Source organism: Ambystoma mexicanum, chromosome 8 (assembly GCF_040938575.1).
Source record: "Ambystoma mexicanum isolate Mex_15411 chromosome 8, UKY_AmexF1_1, whole genome shotgun sequence".
NCBI lineage: Eukaryota > Metazoa > Chordata > Amphibia > Caudata > Ambystomatidae > Ambystoma > Ambystoma mexicanum.
The window spans coordinates 75,987,186-76,005,232 of record NC_090929.1 but is presented as its reverse complement, the minus strand read 5'-3'; the positions used below and the strand labels follow the sequence as shown (position 1 = coordinate 76,005,232).

At 46.8% G+C, this 18,047-nt stretch overlaps 1 protein-coding gene across 1 annotated transcript in view; it reads left to right on the top strand.

Moving 5' to 3' along the window:
• Nucleotides 1–15,083, top strand: part of AK8 (adenylate kinase 8) — a 564,615-nt gene extending 549,532 nt beyond the window's left edge. Inside the window, exons 12-13 of the mRNA XM_069609314.1 lie at nucleotides 1,102–1,182; nucleotides 14,628–15,083. Coding sequence (XP_069465415.1) covers nucleotides 1,102–1,182; nucleotides 14,628–14,916 — 370 coding nt within the window. The 3' untranslated portion in view covers nucleotides 14,917–15,083. The remainder of the gene's footprint in view (nucleotides 1–1,101; nucleotides 1,183–14,627) is intronic.
• Nucleotides 15,084–18,047: the final 2,964 nt, after the last annotated feature.

The window sequence follows — 18,047 nt, the reverse complement described above, 5'->3', positions numbered from 1 at the left end:
GCAGCTTGTGAATTTGGAAACACCTCTGGTTCCGTCTTCTCTACTCTTCCCTACTCCTCAGTGCAATTCCTAACATTTCAACTCGCCATCAAAAACTTTTCCAAGGCAGACCCTTCACCAAAGCTCAATTTGTCTCGGTTATTGACAACTGCATGAATAAAGCCAGCTGTGCCACAGGAGTTACCTATAAATCATTCTTCATCCTCCCTCTCCTCAGTCGACTCCTAACTCTGCTCCAACTGGCCCCTCTTGGAATCCCTCCCCTTGTATTTAAGTCCATGCATTCTCTGTCGCTCCTAACGCCCCCCCTAGCACCATGTGATCTGAACCCTACTCTATCTGGTAGTTACCTGCCCTCCCCACCCTTGTGCTGCCCATTCTTTTGTGCTCCTTCGCTCTCCTTGTGCCCCACTACTGGAACTCCCTATGCCCTTATAAACCAAAACCACAGCCCATCTTGTGGCCCCCAAGACAAGTCTCAGTCATTCCCTCCATGGCCGCTGGGGGCGCAGGATACCTACAGTGTAAATATCCCCACGCCTCGTATTCACACCCGCAGGAACTGAAGTCAATTGCAAACAGATGTGTGCAATGTAACTATTGATATCTGCATACACTGTACACAAAGTGTCTGGTCGGTGGGTCCCCCCCCCCTCGCCACCTGGACCACCACCTGCTCACCTATCACTCTCGTGATCACCCGTCATGGGCCTGCTCTGCGCAGGGGTCGCCCTCATGTAAACTGGTTCTGATCCACCCACTCCTTGGTCACTAAATCCAAACTACAAATCTTCCACTGGCAAAATAGCCTGAGGAAAGCAACCCAAGAGCTGTGCATGGGAAGTATATTAGCATGTTATGGTTTGATCTTGCCTGTAAAAAGGGATCCAGAAGATGAGATGATATGATAGGTTATTTATAACGCACTTAATATCCAGAGGTTTCTAAGCGTGGACCCGGGGATCAAACCTGTTGCTTCCAAGGTGAGCACGTTGCCCCTGAGCTATCCGCCCAAGACCTCCCTTGCTTCACTATGAAAAGTGCTGTGATTCTAAGCAGATCCCTAAATTGACCCTAGAAATGTTGATCTTGTCCCCACAGGGTGTTCTTCCTGGATATCCCGGATGAAGTTGCCATGGAGCGCCTCTCCCAGAGGATGACGGACCCCGTGACCGGGGAAAGGTCAGTGTACCCATCCATTGCTCTGGATGGCAAGCCCACCGGGGGACTGTGTCTGAGCTCTTTCATATGTTTACATCTCATGTTGTCCCCACTGGACCCAATGTGGCAAGCAATTCATCAACATGTGTATACAGGCCCACCGCAGGTGTTCTGCACGCCAGGGGGCAGCTGGGGGCTGTGGGGGCTTACATGGGTACGACGTTCATTCATCACCCATTCTTTTTTCGTGGCACTTTTTGCCGAAATTATTTTGCCGAAAAAAACATTTAAACATTTTGTGGGGGGCATATAAGCCATAGGGTGGGGTGGTGTACAGGGAATAAATAATAGGGGAGTGGGGCAATAAAATACAAAACATTGCTGATTTTTTTCTGGCAAAATATTTACAGCAAAAAGTGCCAGCACATTAAAACTGGGCAAAGAATGAACATAGAATCCTTCCACGCTACCACCCACAAGATGCAGGCCCACCAGTGGCTGTGAGTGGTCACTCCTGCATCTGACGTGGGTCAGCGCATGGCTTATTTGCAGCCTGCTCCCAGACTTGCAGTATACCGTGCAATGGGATGTATAGACGCCGTGCCGGATCGCGGGTGGGCATCAGCCAGCCAAACGTTTAATACCAGTTTAGCTTGTTTTGCATAGCGCTGCATATCTGGGGTAGAGGTCTCGGCGCACTCATGCATTACAATTACCAACTATGTGATATATATTTTTGAAAGTGTGTCTGTCTGTTTCTCTGCTATAGAAATGAAGGGGGAACTATGTAGAGGGCACCAAAGGGATCTAATGGAAGTAACTTCTAATAGTGTGGCTTAAAGTTGGTAAGGTGGCGCCCCTGGTGGAGGAAATTGGAACTAATTCTTATTTTGCTTAACAAACGACCATAACACAAGCTAAACATTTATTTGTATTTATTTATTTATTTATTGTATTTATAGCAGCGCACACAACTCTCAGCCATCTAAGTGCTAGTTACAGTAAGTGCGAAGTGACATTTTATAAAGTGCAAGACCGCGCATAAGGGTTACAATAGGCCAGTGGATCTTGAAAAGCATAAATCTGGTAGAGGCACACCTCATGGTACAGGGGGCTAAATCGGGTGTTCAGATATGCAAAGACAACATTAGGGTAGGTTCTCAGTCTGGATAAGCCACGCCTCATGTTACGGGGGGGGCTACATCAGATGTACAATTGATATAGTAGGGGGTACAGATATAATACAGCACAGGTGTAGCGCATGGCTGGCCAGACTTAGTAGGTGGGTTACAGGTAGGGATCCTAAGCAGTGCGAGGATGAACAGTCAGAGTTAGTACACTGAGCGCTCAAGAGCAATGTTGGTGCGCAGGCAGCGGCCCCCTGCTGCGACTTACCTTCACAGCTGATAGCAGTGCATGGAAACCTAAGGGAGGGAGTTCATGGCAGTAGAGGCAACTTCAGGGCTAGGCAATGTAGCAATGTAGCAGCTTGCATGCAGCTTTGTGATGTTGCGGCATCCAGCGTGAAGGGCTGTGAAGGGCAGGGTGTGCAAAGCTGCCAGTAAAAGTGAGCAAGCAGTGCGAGCCAGGATTGTAGGAGGACAGCTCAAAGAGTCGAATCAGTCGCCGGCTACGGGCCGAGGCTTGCCTAAGGTGAATATCATGGAAGTGCTGATTTTCTTGCAAAGAGGAAATAGGAAGAGGCACCCGGCAAAGCAGACATTGCCAGACAGATGTAGAGTCAATGGACCTTAGTGGAAGGCCTTTGTGGTGGCCGGCATCACCTGCCGGCTCCCTGTGCAGGATGGGATATTTAGGCGGCCAGCCAATCGATCGTGCCCAGAATTGGGCAAACGGGCCAGCACTTTCTTTCAAGAAATGATGTCGGCATGGCGGCGGCCATGTTGGAATAGTGACAAAAGAGCATTGGGCCTCATTTCAAGCATGGAAGTAAGGCAACAACGGTGCTGGTATCGCTACAGGCACTGTTGCTACCGTACCGCCATACAAGTTCTGCTTGCGGGTGCCCTTGCAGCCAAGAGGTCTGACCTGGTGGCCGTACCGGCACCCGCAAGCAGAACAGGATGGTAGCATCTGTACCGTTATTAACGGTACTGGTGCTACAACCCTCCCCATTCCCATTCAGTCCTATTGGGCCAAATGGGGATGGGGAGTCCCTTATTACCGGCACCCGTGAATGGGCAATTACCGGGTCCGCCAAATTCGGAATGATCCGGTAATTGCCCATTCGCGGGTGCCTGATTTTTTTCACAAGTTTGGAGCTAGCCTGCCTGTATTACAGGCACGGCTACCTCCAAACTTGTAATGAGGCCCATTACATATTGCCCTGCAGGGCTTACCATTTGCTTAACAGATTACCCTATTAAAAGTTAAGAATGCGCCAAAAATGAGTACAAGTAATCTGGAAATTAGTCTTATCACTTAAGAAGAACACATCCCAAGTGACAAGAAACCTGTCATGCAATCACCATGCCACCCAAGAGACGAAGTACTTTTAGGAAATCATCTGATGCTCGGCGTAGAGGGGCAGCCAGAGCAGCAGAGACAGTTGAGCAACGCCATCAGCGACTACAAGTGCAAGCAAGCAGACAGGCAGCACTGAGACAGCTAGACACACCAAAGCTCTAATGCAATCGTCATGCCACCCAAGAGACTAAGTACTTTTGGAACACCGTCTGGTGCTCAGCATAGAGAGGCAGCCAGAGCAGCAGAGTCAGTCGAGCAACGCCATCAGCGACTTCAAGTGCAAGCAGGCAGACAGGCAGCACTGAGACAGCCAGACACACCAACGTTGTAATGCAATCGTCATGCCACCCAAGAGACTAAGTACTTTTGGAACACCATCTGGTGCTCAGCATAGAGAGGCAGCCAGAGCAGCAGAGACAGACGAGCAACGCCATCAACGACTTCAAGCACAAGCAGGCAGACAGGCAGCACTGAGACAGCCAGACACACCAAAGCTGTAATGCAATCGTCATGCCACCCAAGAGACTAAGTACTTTTGGAACACCGTCTGGTGCTCAGCATAGAGAGGCAGCCAGAGCAGCAGAGACAGACGAGCAACGCCATCAACGACTTCAAGCACAAGCAGGCAGACAGGCAGCACTGAGACAGCCAGACACACCAAAGCTGTAATGCAATCGTCATGCCACCCAAGAGACTAAGTACTTTTGGAACACCGTCTGATGCTCAGCATAGAGAGGCAGCCAGAGCAGCAGAGACAGTCGAGCAACGCCATCAGCGACTTCAAGTGCAAGCAGGCAAGCAGACAGGCAGGAAAGGAAGAAGAATGAGTTCCTTGAACCCGTGGAAGAATGAAAAACTCATCAGTCTTGAACTCAAGATCTGGTTGTAAGATTAACCCATCTGGCTTAACCAACAGCAAAGGTTTGCTCCATAAGTCACCAAGCCAGTATGTCCATGTGATGACTATCAGGAATGAGGGTCTTCAAAGAGAGAAGTCCTTGCTCTACGGAATAAGAGTGCACAGTGGGGTGATTGCAGAGCTTGTAAGAGCAGCCCAATGTCTCAGGGTCGAACCTGCAGCCTGCCAGGGGGTCCAACTAGAACAAATCTCTTCAACAAATGGGAGAGCGGCATGGGAGTCCCATACACACTCTGTGTACCTCTGAATACCCTAATGGCTGGCCACTGGTTTCTGAGCATCGACGGGCCAGGACAGAGGGGTTGTACTAGGCAGGAAAAGCGACTCCTGTTGTGCTCACCATTTCTCAAAAGAACACCTGTGCTTGGCATAGCACGAACGCGTTGCAGGCCTTCATGAATGATGTACCCATAAAGCCACTGTACTGCACACGCCGTGCCTTAGAAGCCCTAATCCTCAGGTTCCAGCTGCCAATTGTAAGGACCTGTTGGGCACACCCCACGTGTGCTTGAAGGACATAAGAGATGGGAGAGGGGCAACAGCCACAGAAGGCCACCAATGGAAACTAGGACAGGCTTCGCCAAAAAGGGGCTACTAGAATCGGAGTGTGCCCTTACCTCTTTCACTGCTGCTTCCACTCTGGAAATAAGGGGGACGGTGGAAATGCATAAAGATCGGTGGGCTGGTCAAGGGCTTGCATGCATCCGTTCTGCCCGAGTGATGGTCTGGTGGCTCGGCATAGAAGCACTGGCCCAGAGCCGTCTCCTTGGATGCAAATAAATCCAGGTCTGGGAAACCAAACCTGTTGGAGATGTCCCAGAACATTCCAATGAGTGAAAGAGTGTTAGGAAGGGGAGCAGGGCCGGAAGAAAGGACCTATAAAATCCTGATGTGAAGCCGTCATCCACCTAACTTCAACCGCCCGATAGCCAACCTAATTTCTTCCCCAGTGATTGGAGCTTCCAGGCTGTCCGATTCCATTTCCATGAGCAGGGGAGGTTTGGAGTCTAAGTATTTCCTAATTTCCTCTGCATCCGCTGTCTCTTCACTCCTGTACAGGCCCTCGTAGAATAATGCAAATGCCTCCTGAATACCTTTGGCCGAACCCTCAGATGTCCTCCCCTCTACCTCAGCAACCCACCTCTCAGCTCGCTGACCACGTAGCCTGGCCACCAAAAGAGTATCCTCCTTGTTCTCTATCTCATAAAACTTCTGTTTCAAAAATAGTAGGCTGCAGACTATTTTTCCTTCTTCGAGGACTCTCGATTCCTCCCTCATGCCCCTCGCATCTTGGGCGAGGTCCTTCCTACCGTCTTGGGTCACCTGTGCCTGCCTCTCCAGGACCCTTATTTTGTCCCTCAGTCCTTTCTCTGTGAGGGTGTGCTCTCTCTTTCTACGAGCCACCTCTCTAATCGATATCCCTCTCCATGTAGCCTTCGCTGCCTCCCACACAATGTCCCTACGCACCTCCCCAGTGTCATTAGGATAAAGAAATTCTGTTGTTCATGAGCGTCCCATCTCTCTCTCTCTCTTTCTCTCTCTCTCTCTCTCTCTCTCTCTCTCTTTCTCTCTCTCTCTCTCTTTCTCTCTCTCTCTTTCTCTCTCTCTCTCTTTCTCTCTCTCCCTCTCTCCCTCTCTCTCGGCATCTTTTGGGGTCACGAAGACACTCTGGAGCAAGCAGGACACTCAGGCTGGTTTCAAAAAGTCATTCGGCTTTATTTCTTCCAACAGGCAAGGCACAGGATAAATCATCAGAAAAATCTCTGGAACTCTTACTAAAAGTTAAAAAATTTCCCTCCTTATATACACATCAAGAGAGGTGAGGTAATGGTCTGGTCACATATTCAACCCCCTTCCTGTCTGTGATTCGTTGACTTGTATGGCATGATCAATGTGCTGTTCCTCTTCCGACTTGTGATTCGCCGGCCTATCTGCCTCTCAGACCTAGCCTAGACCGGTTTTACCCACTCATTCCCCCCACCTTTGTCCCCTGGATGAACCTTTATAAAAAAAAAACTGTCCACTGAGGTCAGAATGGGTTAGCACAACTCTACCATTTTGTCTGCTCAAGCAAGTATCCATTTTGAAGTGCCTGATCTTGTCACAAAACCCAAAATGGCGGATCACTTATGAAATGCCTGACCAACCCAAATTTGCCTAAAACTTGGGACCTGCCCCAATTTTGATCTATATTCTTTGATAATATATAATAACATGTACTACCTGACACATTCTCTACTGCACATACATTTCTGACTTCATAAATATGGATCGTCTTCTAAAGCGCTTTCCTGCGATGCACTATAATTCTAATTTCTACAATATTTAGAGTCATTGATCACCCCACCAAGTTATCTACGTTCGGGTTGAGGGGGACTGGGTCTGTCCCCACTACATTTAGTTTGAGGGGGACTATAACCACTTCTATACACTGTGATACCCTTCTCTGGCTCTTCCCTAAAACATGGGTCCTTCCACAGAGATTCATTGCATCTCCACTTCGAGCCCCTGGAGCAAAGGCCATTCCAACCAATATCGACAAACACCATGTCGTGGTCTGACCAACTGTGCAGATGCGCAGGTCCATTATTTACATAAGAACTGCCTATACGATTTACACCTCCTCAGAGCAATACAGCCATTCATGAGTGAAGAGAACTGCGCTACCAACGCAAGGGCCACCATTCTGTCCCGTCTTGACTATGGGAATGCGGTATTGCTTGGTGCAAACAAGAGCTGTATAGCAAGATGCCAAGTTATGGAAAATAACGCAGTCAGAACAATAAAAAGGAAGAAAAAAGCATATCGGAGCAGATAGAAGAGCCCTTCGTTGGTTGACAGTGGAGGACAGGATTCAGTTTAAATCCATGACCCTGGTACATGGATGCCTGCATGGGAAAGCACCGACTTACCTCAAGGAAAGAATCATCCAACATGTACCCAGCGCTCTCTAAGATCGGAGGCACTGGGTCAGATCTCAGTTTCAGCCCATAAACGATCTAACGGTCTGGGGAGAGCATTCCCTGTGCTAGCTGCAAAAAAACGGAACAACCTTGCGCTATGTCTCAGACTGGAATCCAACTACATAGCTTTCAAGAAAAGCTTGAAAACACACCTCTTCAAGTAAAGAGTAGGCCTCCCTACCCAGTTTGGACAGGTTAGGTTAGGGCCCTTTTTGTCCCCGTACAATATGTGTTTGTAATCTGTGCCTGTGTTTCTGCGCCCGATGCCTCCAGGCTTTTGGCACAATATAAATCAATAAATGAAATAAACGAATGGGATGAATATCCGACCCCAACGCCAAGTCCCCCAGGTATAGATAGTCTATCCTCGTCAAGATGGAGTAAAAAGTAAACCCCTGTCTCGTGGGTGGAGGTGGCACCAAATATCACGCATCCCGTATAGGTCCATGGTCGTTGCAATTTCCCCGCTCGCCTGATTCTAGGGCTCCTGTTCCCCGGAGTGCCCGGACTGTCGGTCCATGCTGACATCACTCCAGACATTGACGTCTACATCCAGTATGAAGTGTCCCCCACCCTGAATCATTATCTTTAGCCCTGATTCTGGGCATACATCGTGGCAAATGTAAACCTGATTCTCTTAATCTGCTCCGCAGCCAAAGCCGCCTTTCCCTCTACGTCTGACCACACTTTTGTAACCTCCAGTCGGAGCCCCCTACAAACCAAAATCCCAACCCCAGCTTTTCTTGTTATCCCCGAGCCCCAATACTGTCCCCCCACCAAACCACAGGGCATCCTTCATTCTTCGCCCCTCAAGTATTTCGCCTCCTGGAGGAATAGGACATCTTCTAAATTCCCTATCAACCAGGGACCGCCTAGTTGGGGAGTTTAGCCCTTTCACATTCAGTGTGCATACCCTCAGGCAGTCGCCCCTGTCACCTACCCTTCAGTCAGCCATACCCTTATCTTGTTTCCCGCCCCTTTAACCACCAGGGAGTTCACCCTCCCCATTGCACCGGACCAGAACGGAAGTGTGCGTATAACATCGTTGGATCAAGAACTTCCAATAACACCATACTCTCGAGAACCCCGTGCCCCTAACCCCACACCGCCTTCTCTTTAGGCGCCCGGCCCCCTCCAGTTACTGTCACTCGAAGAGTGCCGAACCACCAGACAGCCCGAAACCCAGGCCACCACTCATGACCCCTCAATCCACAGTGCCGCAAATTCAACTAGTGTTCAAAAACAAACTGCCTCTCACAACCCCAATAATCCCCACTAACCCAGCCATAGTAGTAAGATCCTCAAATCTGTCCTCCCCAAACTCCCACTTCCCCTCCTCCGCCAACCAACCCATCTAACCCTTCAAGCAACTGCCGTCAATAAGCACCCACTGCCCGTAATGTGTTCAGGGTGTGTCCGTTGGTGGAGTATTCAGCTTCTGAAACTTCCTTGATCCGGCGACCGACTTCCTTCTGGGGCCCCGGCACGCCATTGTCTGTCCACTTCACCTTTGCCTTGTGAGCCTGGGGCCCCCTCATCTCCACTGAGCAGCTCCCCAATTGTTTTATTTATTTCGTCCTCCGTAACAAGTCTGTACTTCAGACCCTCCCGTTCAAAGGAATTAGAGAACGGAAATCCCCACCTGTACCGGACTCCATTCTCATTGAGCCATTTCATCAGGGGGAGACACATTCTTCTCTTTTTGAGGGTCAGGGAAGACAGGTCTTGAAAAATTGTGATTCTCGTGGTACACATCATTAGTGGCCCCTTTGCCTTCGCCCTTTCCAAGATTGAGTCTATCCGGGTAGTTATGGAAACGGGCCAGGACTGACCTTGGACCTCTCCCCGAAACTCCGGCTCTATGAACCCTCTCGATCTTCGTCTTATCAAAAGAGGCATCCTCAAAGAGGAGCTTAGTAATGTCATGTATGATCCTCCTAAGGGTTCTGTCCGATTCGCCTTCCACCTCCGGTATCCCAAAGAAGCGTAGGTCATTTCTCCGTTTGCGATTCTCAAAATCATCCATCTTCAGGATTATCTCTGCTTCTCTTCGCTCTATTTCACCCATCCTTCCGTCCAATTGGGTCTCAAGCGTGTCCATGGAGGACTGGTTATGCTCCACCGCCTGGAGCCTCTCCTCCATCTTATCCATTCTTAATCTAAACCTGTCCACCTTGCCTCCAATATCTGATCTCATGCTCTTGATTTCGTCGAGAAGGGATGCCACATCGCTCTTAGTTGCTGTCGAATCTGCACTCCCACCCCCGGTCTCCATTTTCCATAAATCAGGGTGAGCCATGGGATCCGGTCTGCCTGGGTGCACAAATTCGACCAGCTTTGATCTCACCTCCATGTAGCCTGGGACACGGTTGGGGTCTCCAACGGGGTCTTACTCCTACCTCAGTTTGTCCAAGCTCTCCTCTGTTCACAGCCTCCCCTTCACCAGGAAACCGTCCACCCGTGCAGCATCCAAAGGGAATGTGACTCTGTACCACCTGTCGGGGGGGAGGGGAGGGAGGGGGTAAAGGTCCAAGTCCTGGTGATGGGGCCGGCACACGCCCCTCATTCGGGGGCCCACACCCAATCCCCTCACTCACCTCTGGTGCTGAAAGAGGTGCAGGGGCCAGGTTTCCCACCCCCACGTCAAAACCAAGAAGTCTCAGCCGTCTCACCTCCCGCAGCTCCTCTCCTTTGTCCCTCCTTCGCACCAGCAAGGGGAGGGAGCGGAAACTCCCCTCTGCCGGGTGTGTTTTTCATTGGGTTTTCAGACAAAGGGCGGCCCGCAGGCTCAGCCGGCCACCTAGTGGGTCAGCACCTCACTGGGGAGGGGGGGTTACAAAGTGGGGGCACAATCACTTCCAAGGGCCCCGGGGCCGGAGTGGCGCTTCTAAGCTACCATCATACACGCGCCCCCTGGTGGTGTTCAAACAATCCACTTAGTGCATGTATATGAAGGCTTAAAAAAGAAACAACATATAGCCCCAATCCAGCCTGATCGGTCACAGGGAACTTCATATCTACCCCGGATTGAAAGAAGAATAACAGTAGAACGGGACCTCGGAAATGTCACACCCAGGATCCTATCCAGTCTATCTAACACGTCCCTGTAGAAATCAACAACTCTCGGACAGTCCATTAACATATGCAGGAAAGTGCCTCTTCCCCTGCCACCCCCCAGCATTACTCATGAAATCATGCCCAGCCCAAACACTCTCACCATGGTATGGTATAGTATAGGTGACCTAGAATTCTCTGATGCATAGAACGCAGGTTTCAGTCAATGTTCTCTTTCATATCTACTCTCCACAACCCTTCCCACTCTTTTGTAGTTATATTTCTACATTGCTCTTCTATCCAGGCTTGCCTCAATTTTTCCCCGAAGCTATATACAAACTGTCTGTCGGTATCATCTTGAGATAGGTTGACACCATACATGGCGGCGTGTCAGACAGGTCACAGACCCTGTGCCTATTTCCCATCGAAGAGTTCAGCATCTTCTGGCTCTCTGTCTTCAGAACCTCTAGGTTCTTATATCTCCTGAGCTCTCTTTTGTTCAACGCATATTTTTTAACAAGGTCTGCAAATGGCTTTATTTTATCATCCTGTCCTACGTCTCCAATCTTCATAATACCCCTATTAACCCAGCTTCGCCATATTAACGTTTTATTATCTATTTGTAAACCAGCGTTATGCCAGATAGACGCTCCATAGTGCATATAAAGACCCTGATTACAGTCTTTGATCCATGATTCAAGTGCAGTTTTGGTAGCACTAATAGTCGGCAAACTAGCTGGCAAGCGAGGCATTTTACCAATTCAGTACTAGCTGTCTATGTAATATGGTGAAAACGCCTCCCTCTCTATTACCATCAACAATGCCTCGGGAACATTAGTATCCATGAGGTAATTGGCAGACTTTTTCAACAAGAAGCCTTTCCAACAGTTTTCTAATACCGGGTAACATTTCTAACCATAATTTGCTCTGGAGTTTTTGATCTTTTCCCTACACCCCAGAGGAATCCCTGAAAAACGTTGTCAATACGCTTAAGCATACGCTTGGGGAAGTTCAGTGGAAAAAATTGGATAACATATAATGCTTTGGGAAGAAGCAACATTTTGATAGCATTTACTTTTGCCCGGACATTTAAGGTTACTCGTTCCCATTTTAGGACATCCTGTTCAAGTACCTCTATTAACGTATTAGTATTAAACTCAACAAACTTTTTCACATCACAAACTAGATAGATCCACAGGTATTTCACACTAGAACTGACCCACTGACAATTTCAATCTGTCAATCCACTGCTTACAAAGGATTCTTTAAGCGGAAAAACCACATACTTACCCGAATTAATTGTGTGTCCCGAAAGTCGACCGACTTCTTCAAATACAATTTTCAGTAAAGCCCCCCAACCCCTTCTTTTGGACTCACCAGAATTACTGTCAAGTCATCCTCATAGGAAAGCACTTTAACCTCTCTGTCCCCTACTCGTAGACCATGAATGTTAGACTCCTGTCTAATATAGGCTGCAAAGGACTCCAGTGCTAAATTGAAAAGAAAAGGTGACAATGGACACCCCTGTTTAGTGCCCCTAAATAACGGGAAAGGTGTATAGATTTCATCATTCACCCGTACTCTAGCAGTGATATGTGATTGCAGTGCACCGATAGCATTTCAAGCAACGTAAAATTCAAGATTGTCCAATTAACCTGATCAAATGCTTTTTCAGCATCCATAATTATTAACACCATTTCTTCCACGTCAGCCTTTGGAAGGCCCATAATATATCTATGATTGTCCTGAAATTATCAAACCCATACCTCTGTCTCATGAATCCAGCTTGTGACCCGTCTATTAGATCTCCCATAAATGTGTCCAATCTATTAGCCAGAATATGTGTGAACAGCTTAGAATCTACGTTAATCAATGAGATTGGGCGATAATTAGAGTACTTAGTTCTATCCTTTCGCGGCTTTGAAATCAACGTAATCATAGCCTCCCTCATGGACGAACACAAAATGCCATCCATCATGAAGCTGTTAAATAATCCACATTGAATTGGAGCAAGCTCAGAAATAAATGATCTATAGAATTCTACAGGTAATCCATCAATGCCCAGTGATTTCCCAATATTAAGATGATTCATAACCATCAACACCTCTGCAACGTTAATCAGGGCATCCAGCGAATCTCTACTCTCACTAGACTGACAAGGAATGTTCACCTTCCCAAAGAAACGAGTTAGATTCAACCAAGAGAGACAGAACTCTTCCTTGTATAAAGATACGCAAAATGATTGGAAGTACTCACAGATGTCTTTCCTTTTGACCACCATTTCTCCAGAATCATTATCCATCTTGTAGACATGTGACCTCTCCACCATGCCCTTTAATTTATTTGGCAGATGTTGACTCCCGCGGGTTCCTTCTTCCCAATATTTTTGTTTAAGAAAAAACAGTCCCCTTTCTGCCTGTAAATCCATTTCACATTTAAGTGTCTCTTTAGCCCTATCATCTCCATTCTATCTACTTTATTCCTTGATAACTCATATTGCCTTTGCAGTTCTCCAAGTGTACTCTCCATTCTCTTTAAGTCTTCTAACCCTGACTTCCTTATCCGCGACGTCCAGTTTATCAATTCTCTAAGAATAGATGCCTTGAAACTATCCCAAACTATCAGTGCATCTGATGATCCATTATTCTCTTCAAAGAATAACGCAATTACATTTTTCCATCCATTCAAAGCCTCCTCATCATTCAGAATAGCTTCAGACGCCATCTAAGAAAGTCACACCTTTCATTCTCCATGTTCAACTTCATGCTAACTAGGGAATGATCCGATAGACTTCTTTCGCGTATGTCCACATAAACCATTTTCTCCACAAATCGCTGTGAGATCAGGAAGTAGTCAATTCTTAAATACAAATAATGTACTGGAGAGTAGAAGGAATATACTCTTTCCCTGGGATGAAGATTCCTGCAAACATCAACCAGATCAAATATATCTGTAAAACTCTGAAATTCTCTACTTCCTCTCGAGTTATTGAACCCGTGTTAAGAGGACTGGTCCACATTGTGATTAAGTACACAATTAAAACCCCCTCCTAAAATAACATATTCCCCACACATGACCCGTAGCAATGAGCTGAAGCCTGTAAAAAAGATACCCCGGCAGTACAATGTCCATAAATGGAACCCAGAGTTATTAGTGTCCCTTCTCATCGCACATCCACCAGGATGATACAGCCCTCATCATCCATTGCATCCTTTTCCACTGATGGCCCTAGCCTTTTTCAAAGTAACATGCCCACTCCTCTTAAATTTGATGAATGACAGTTCAAGAGCATCTTGTTATACCTTTGATTTTTCAAGAGACCCTCGGAGTTGTCTAGAAGGTGTGTTTCTTGTAAAAACACCACATCTGCCCTTTCTCTCCAAACTCTCGACAATACCTCCTTTCTCTTTCGCAAACAATTCAACCCCTTCACATTCCATGTTGCAAGTGTCAATGACCTCATTAGAAAAAAACCCTTTGAAGATATTTTCCTTCAGAAACATAAATTGCCACATTCATATATCTATGCATAATAGATGATTTCACGACCATAACAATTAGAGAACGCCTCCTCGATAAAGAGAGTCCAGTCAGTCAACGGATGGACTTGGATCTGTCTATACAGAGTCTGGAATTCTATCATCCTCTTTCAGTGAATATCCCAATGCAAGTTTTAAAGAGAACACACCGAGGTCATTGGCTAGGTATATTGCAGAGTTGGAGTAGCTCCTATTTCTCCACATTAAAGACAGACACACATCACAAAAACATATACACACACATGCATTGGCAATACATCCTATCCGTAACTCAATGGACTAATATATCCATTTGATTTGTTCATCTGAACTATCCCTCCAGAACACCATGTTCTGTACCTTCATTAATGTCCTCCATATGCATCTCCCGCTAGCCTGCCCACTAGTAACTTGTCACTGGGGTTTCATGATGTTGTGGAATTATGTCTCAAACCTGCAAATCAACAGCCCTGTTGGCGTGCAGTAATTCTAAAGATTGTTCCTTTTTGTCTCCTCCTCTTACAGGTATCACACCATTTACAGGCCCGCCCCCACTCTGGAGGTGCAGGCCCGCCTCCAGCGGAACCCGCGGGACTCGCTGGAAAGCCTGGAGCAGGATTTCGAATACTACCACGCCAACGTCCAACTTGTGGAGGAGTTCTACGACGGCGTAATCCACATCAACGCGGACCAAGACCCCAACACCATCTTTGAGTATATTGAGAGTTGTGTCATAAACCCCCTACCGAGGGCGGGCCCCAAAGACACTTCCTCCTACATCTACACAGAGGATGCTGAGCCGAACGACTACTGAAGACATCTGGCCGAGCGCGGCTTGGATACGCTGAGCTGGCCTCTCCTGGGTCATCTGCTTCATTCTTATTAACATAGACCTGTATAATTAGAAATATTGCCCCTTGTGAGTGTGCACATGACAATAAAAGTGTCCTCAATGGGTATCCTTGGTATCCTTCAACTGGGCACCAGCGATTGCAGTGAATGATTGACCTAGGAAAGGAGTATTGAGCGCTGCTTAATCTCCAATTACTCCCCATCGTCATCTACACCTCCCCCAACCTTCACCAAAGAGATGTCATTGCAGGTTCAAGACAAGGACACTCTGTCTGCTTGAGCGGCAATTCTACAGTGAGGCCCTGACGCGGGTGGGAGTGTGGGGGACTACTAGTGCTTAATGTGAGGACTTGATATGGGGTACCAGTGCTTACAATAGGGTTAGTAGTGCTTTCTAAAGTGAATTCCTGATGGTGGGCTGCAAGTGCTCCATAGGTGTCCTGGTAAAGGGGCAGAGGGTGTTTATACTGGTGTCCAGATATTAGTTCTTACAGAGGGACCCTGATGCAGTCTACAAACACTACAAGTGAGGCCCTGACCAGAGGGGTGCGGAGGGGGGGGCGGGGGATAGGGGTGGTGCTTATTTTCTGTTCCGCATCTGAGCATATGTTTGTGGTTATTTCTTGTCCCACTATACATTTTATCCCCTTTGTCCTCTCTCGTTGACATGCTAGGCACTCCTATCAGTGGTGAAGTGGAAAAGTCATGCATTTTGGTGGAACAATTTGAAGTCTCCCACAAACAAACAAGCATTGACAAATAAGTTCTTCTATCTGCAGTTTGAGGGGCAGATTCTCACAAAGTGGCAGGAGTAGAAAAAGCACAGAGGAAGGCGCTTTTTTTAACTTGCGCTACTTTAAGAACTGCGCAGGCCACCTTATTTGCAAAGGCGGCCTGCACATTCCTTGGCGGATGTGCAAAGGATGAGCTGGCCAGCCTCCTTGAATACATTTGTTTTGGAAGAGTGCTCCCGCCAGTTGTGGGAGCACATTTCATAGTGATACACCCCTAAAAGGCCTGTTACTGTGAAATGTACAGAAAAAAATTAAAGCATTCCTATCCCTGTTTCGGGGATAGAAATGCAAGTGTAGCAGCAGTGGTTCAAAATGAAATAACCCCGTCGAGATTGATGCCTCCCGCTGCACCTGGTCCCAACAGGCACAGGAAGACTGCTTGACTTGTGAAAAATGCACAAGGGGGGCGAGGAAGGGCATTGGGATGCGGGCCTCTGTGATGCACACGTGCAAATGCGCTTCGAGAAAATGACACATCTTTTTTGATGCAAATGTGCATTTCGTCATTTGTACCAACATTTTTTGGGAGAATTTGGTACATTACTGCATTTTATGTCTGTAGTTACAAATTGTAAACTCCCGAACTCTACCCAGCAATTACTTTAAAAGTTTCAAAAATGTCTGAAGGTTAGTGTTAGAAGAGACATACGTTTAGTAATAGAAATGGCAAAAACGAGTTCACAAAGCCTTTTTAATAGGTGCATAGCGATTGACTTTGCCAATACCTGCCTTTAATGTCTGCCAAAAAATAGCTACTCTGGGTTGTGCAAGTTTACTTTCAAGACTTAAGGAGACACAGCAACACAAATACTAAGACTAAAGAGACATATGGAACACTACAAGTGTCAAAATTCAAAGGAATGCCCGCCTACACAATCTCCTCTGCGTTTTGCATTTGTACTTTCACAACTTGAGGAGACACAACAACAAAAACTGTCCGACATGCTCACCTGCCATTTGGATGGGGCTGCTTGATACATTGGGTAACCGAGGGGCTGGGGCGCAAAGTGCTTTGTTTGGGATGGTTTAAATGCCAACATGCCCAATTCCATTCTTTTAGTCCAAAAATATGAGGCTACTGCAAAGAAATGAAGGTCACGAGGAACAAATATATAAACAACCGTTTATTCGCACTCGAGTGATCTCATGTTTCACAATGTATGTGTACAGGCATAGAAAAAGTGAGCTAAGACGGGGTAGTGGATGTATTTCATACACATTTGGAATACCATGATGAATTTGTGCTAGCTCATCACGTGATAATGGCTTGTGACCTATAACTTACAAATGTGGGTATTTTAACATGGCAACATGTGCTAGAGCACTCAACGTCACTTCGCAGACAATTTACTGTCTGGGAAGCAGAGCGGAGAGGGGTGTAGGAGTATATTGTGTTCCAAACACTAGGTAACATTCCTCGCGCTACTTTATCTATATTATTGCTAAACTAAAAGGTCAGTCTGTATTTCTACTCGGTAGCTCAATCCTTCAGAACAACATATGCTGTGAATTGTGCTTCACTTTAATTGTCTGGATGCACCTTCACAATTAGCTGCGGAAAAGCCAAAAGAATCAAGGAAGTCAGGATGGCACCTAATTTACAGATTAGCTACGTCCGTGCCAGTACTTCAAGGCTCTAAATTAAAAGACAAACAATGTCCTCAGCGGTTTCACCATTCCTGTGCAGGGGCATGTTCTAGCGAAGCTTCCGAAGCAGTGATTTTGGGAGTTCTCACCGCGTTCAGAATGAAAACTCAGAATTGAGAGTAAAGCAGCCAATATGGCGTTTTCAGAAACAACAATGGTGCGGTTCAATGTGTACATGCTTAGGCCAACATTATAACGCAAAATACATATGCTTTTACAAACCCTACTTTTGACCTAAGCCAACACATTGCTAGAATTATGTGACCATTTATCACCATCATCATCAGAACAACCAGAGACATCACTGTCATCTATATTGATAGACATAAACTGTTTGATAGTGGCTTCTTGCATTATCAAGGCATTAGTTATATTTCCAGGAAGATGAGGACCAGGTCTTAGTTTCATTAGGGATTTAGAACAGATATCACCTAGTACAGAACCTAGAATGGGCAGACATTGTATGCAGCAGCAGAAAAATAGTATGACCTCAATGATAACAGCAAGTGCTGAGAAGATTTTTCAACCCCAGGTTCTGAGCAAATTCCAGGCCCATGTTTCTATGTCCCAATCCCTTTTGGGAACGTGAAGTTCAGTACTAAGTATGTGTAATCGTTTAATCAATTGGAACACCATGGGGGAGGAGTCAGGT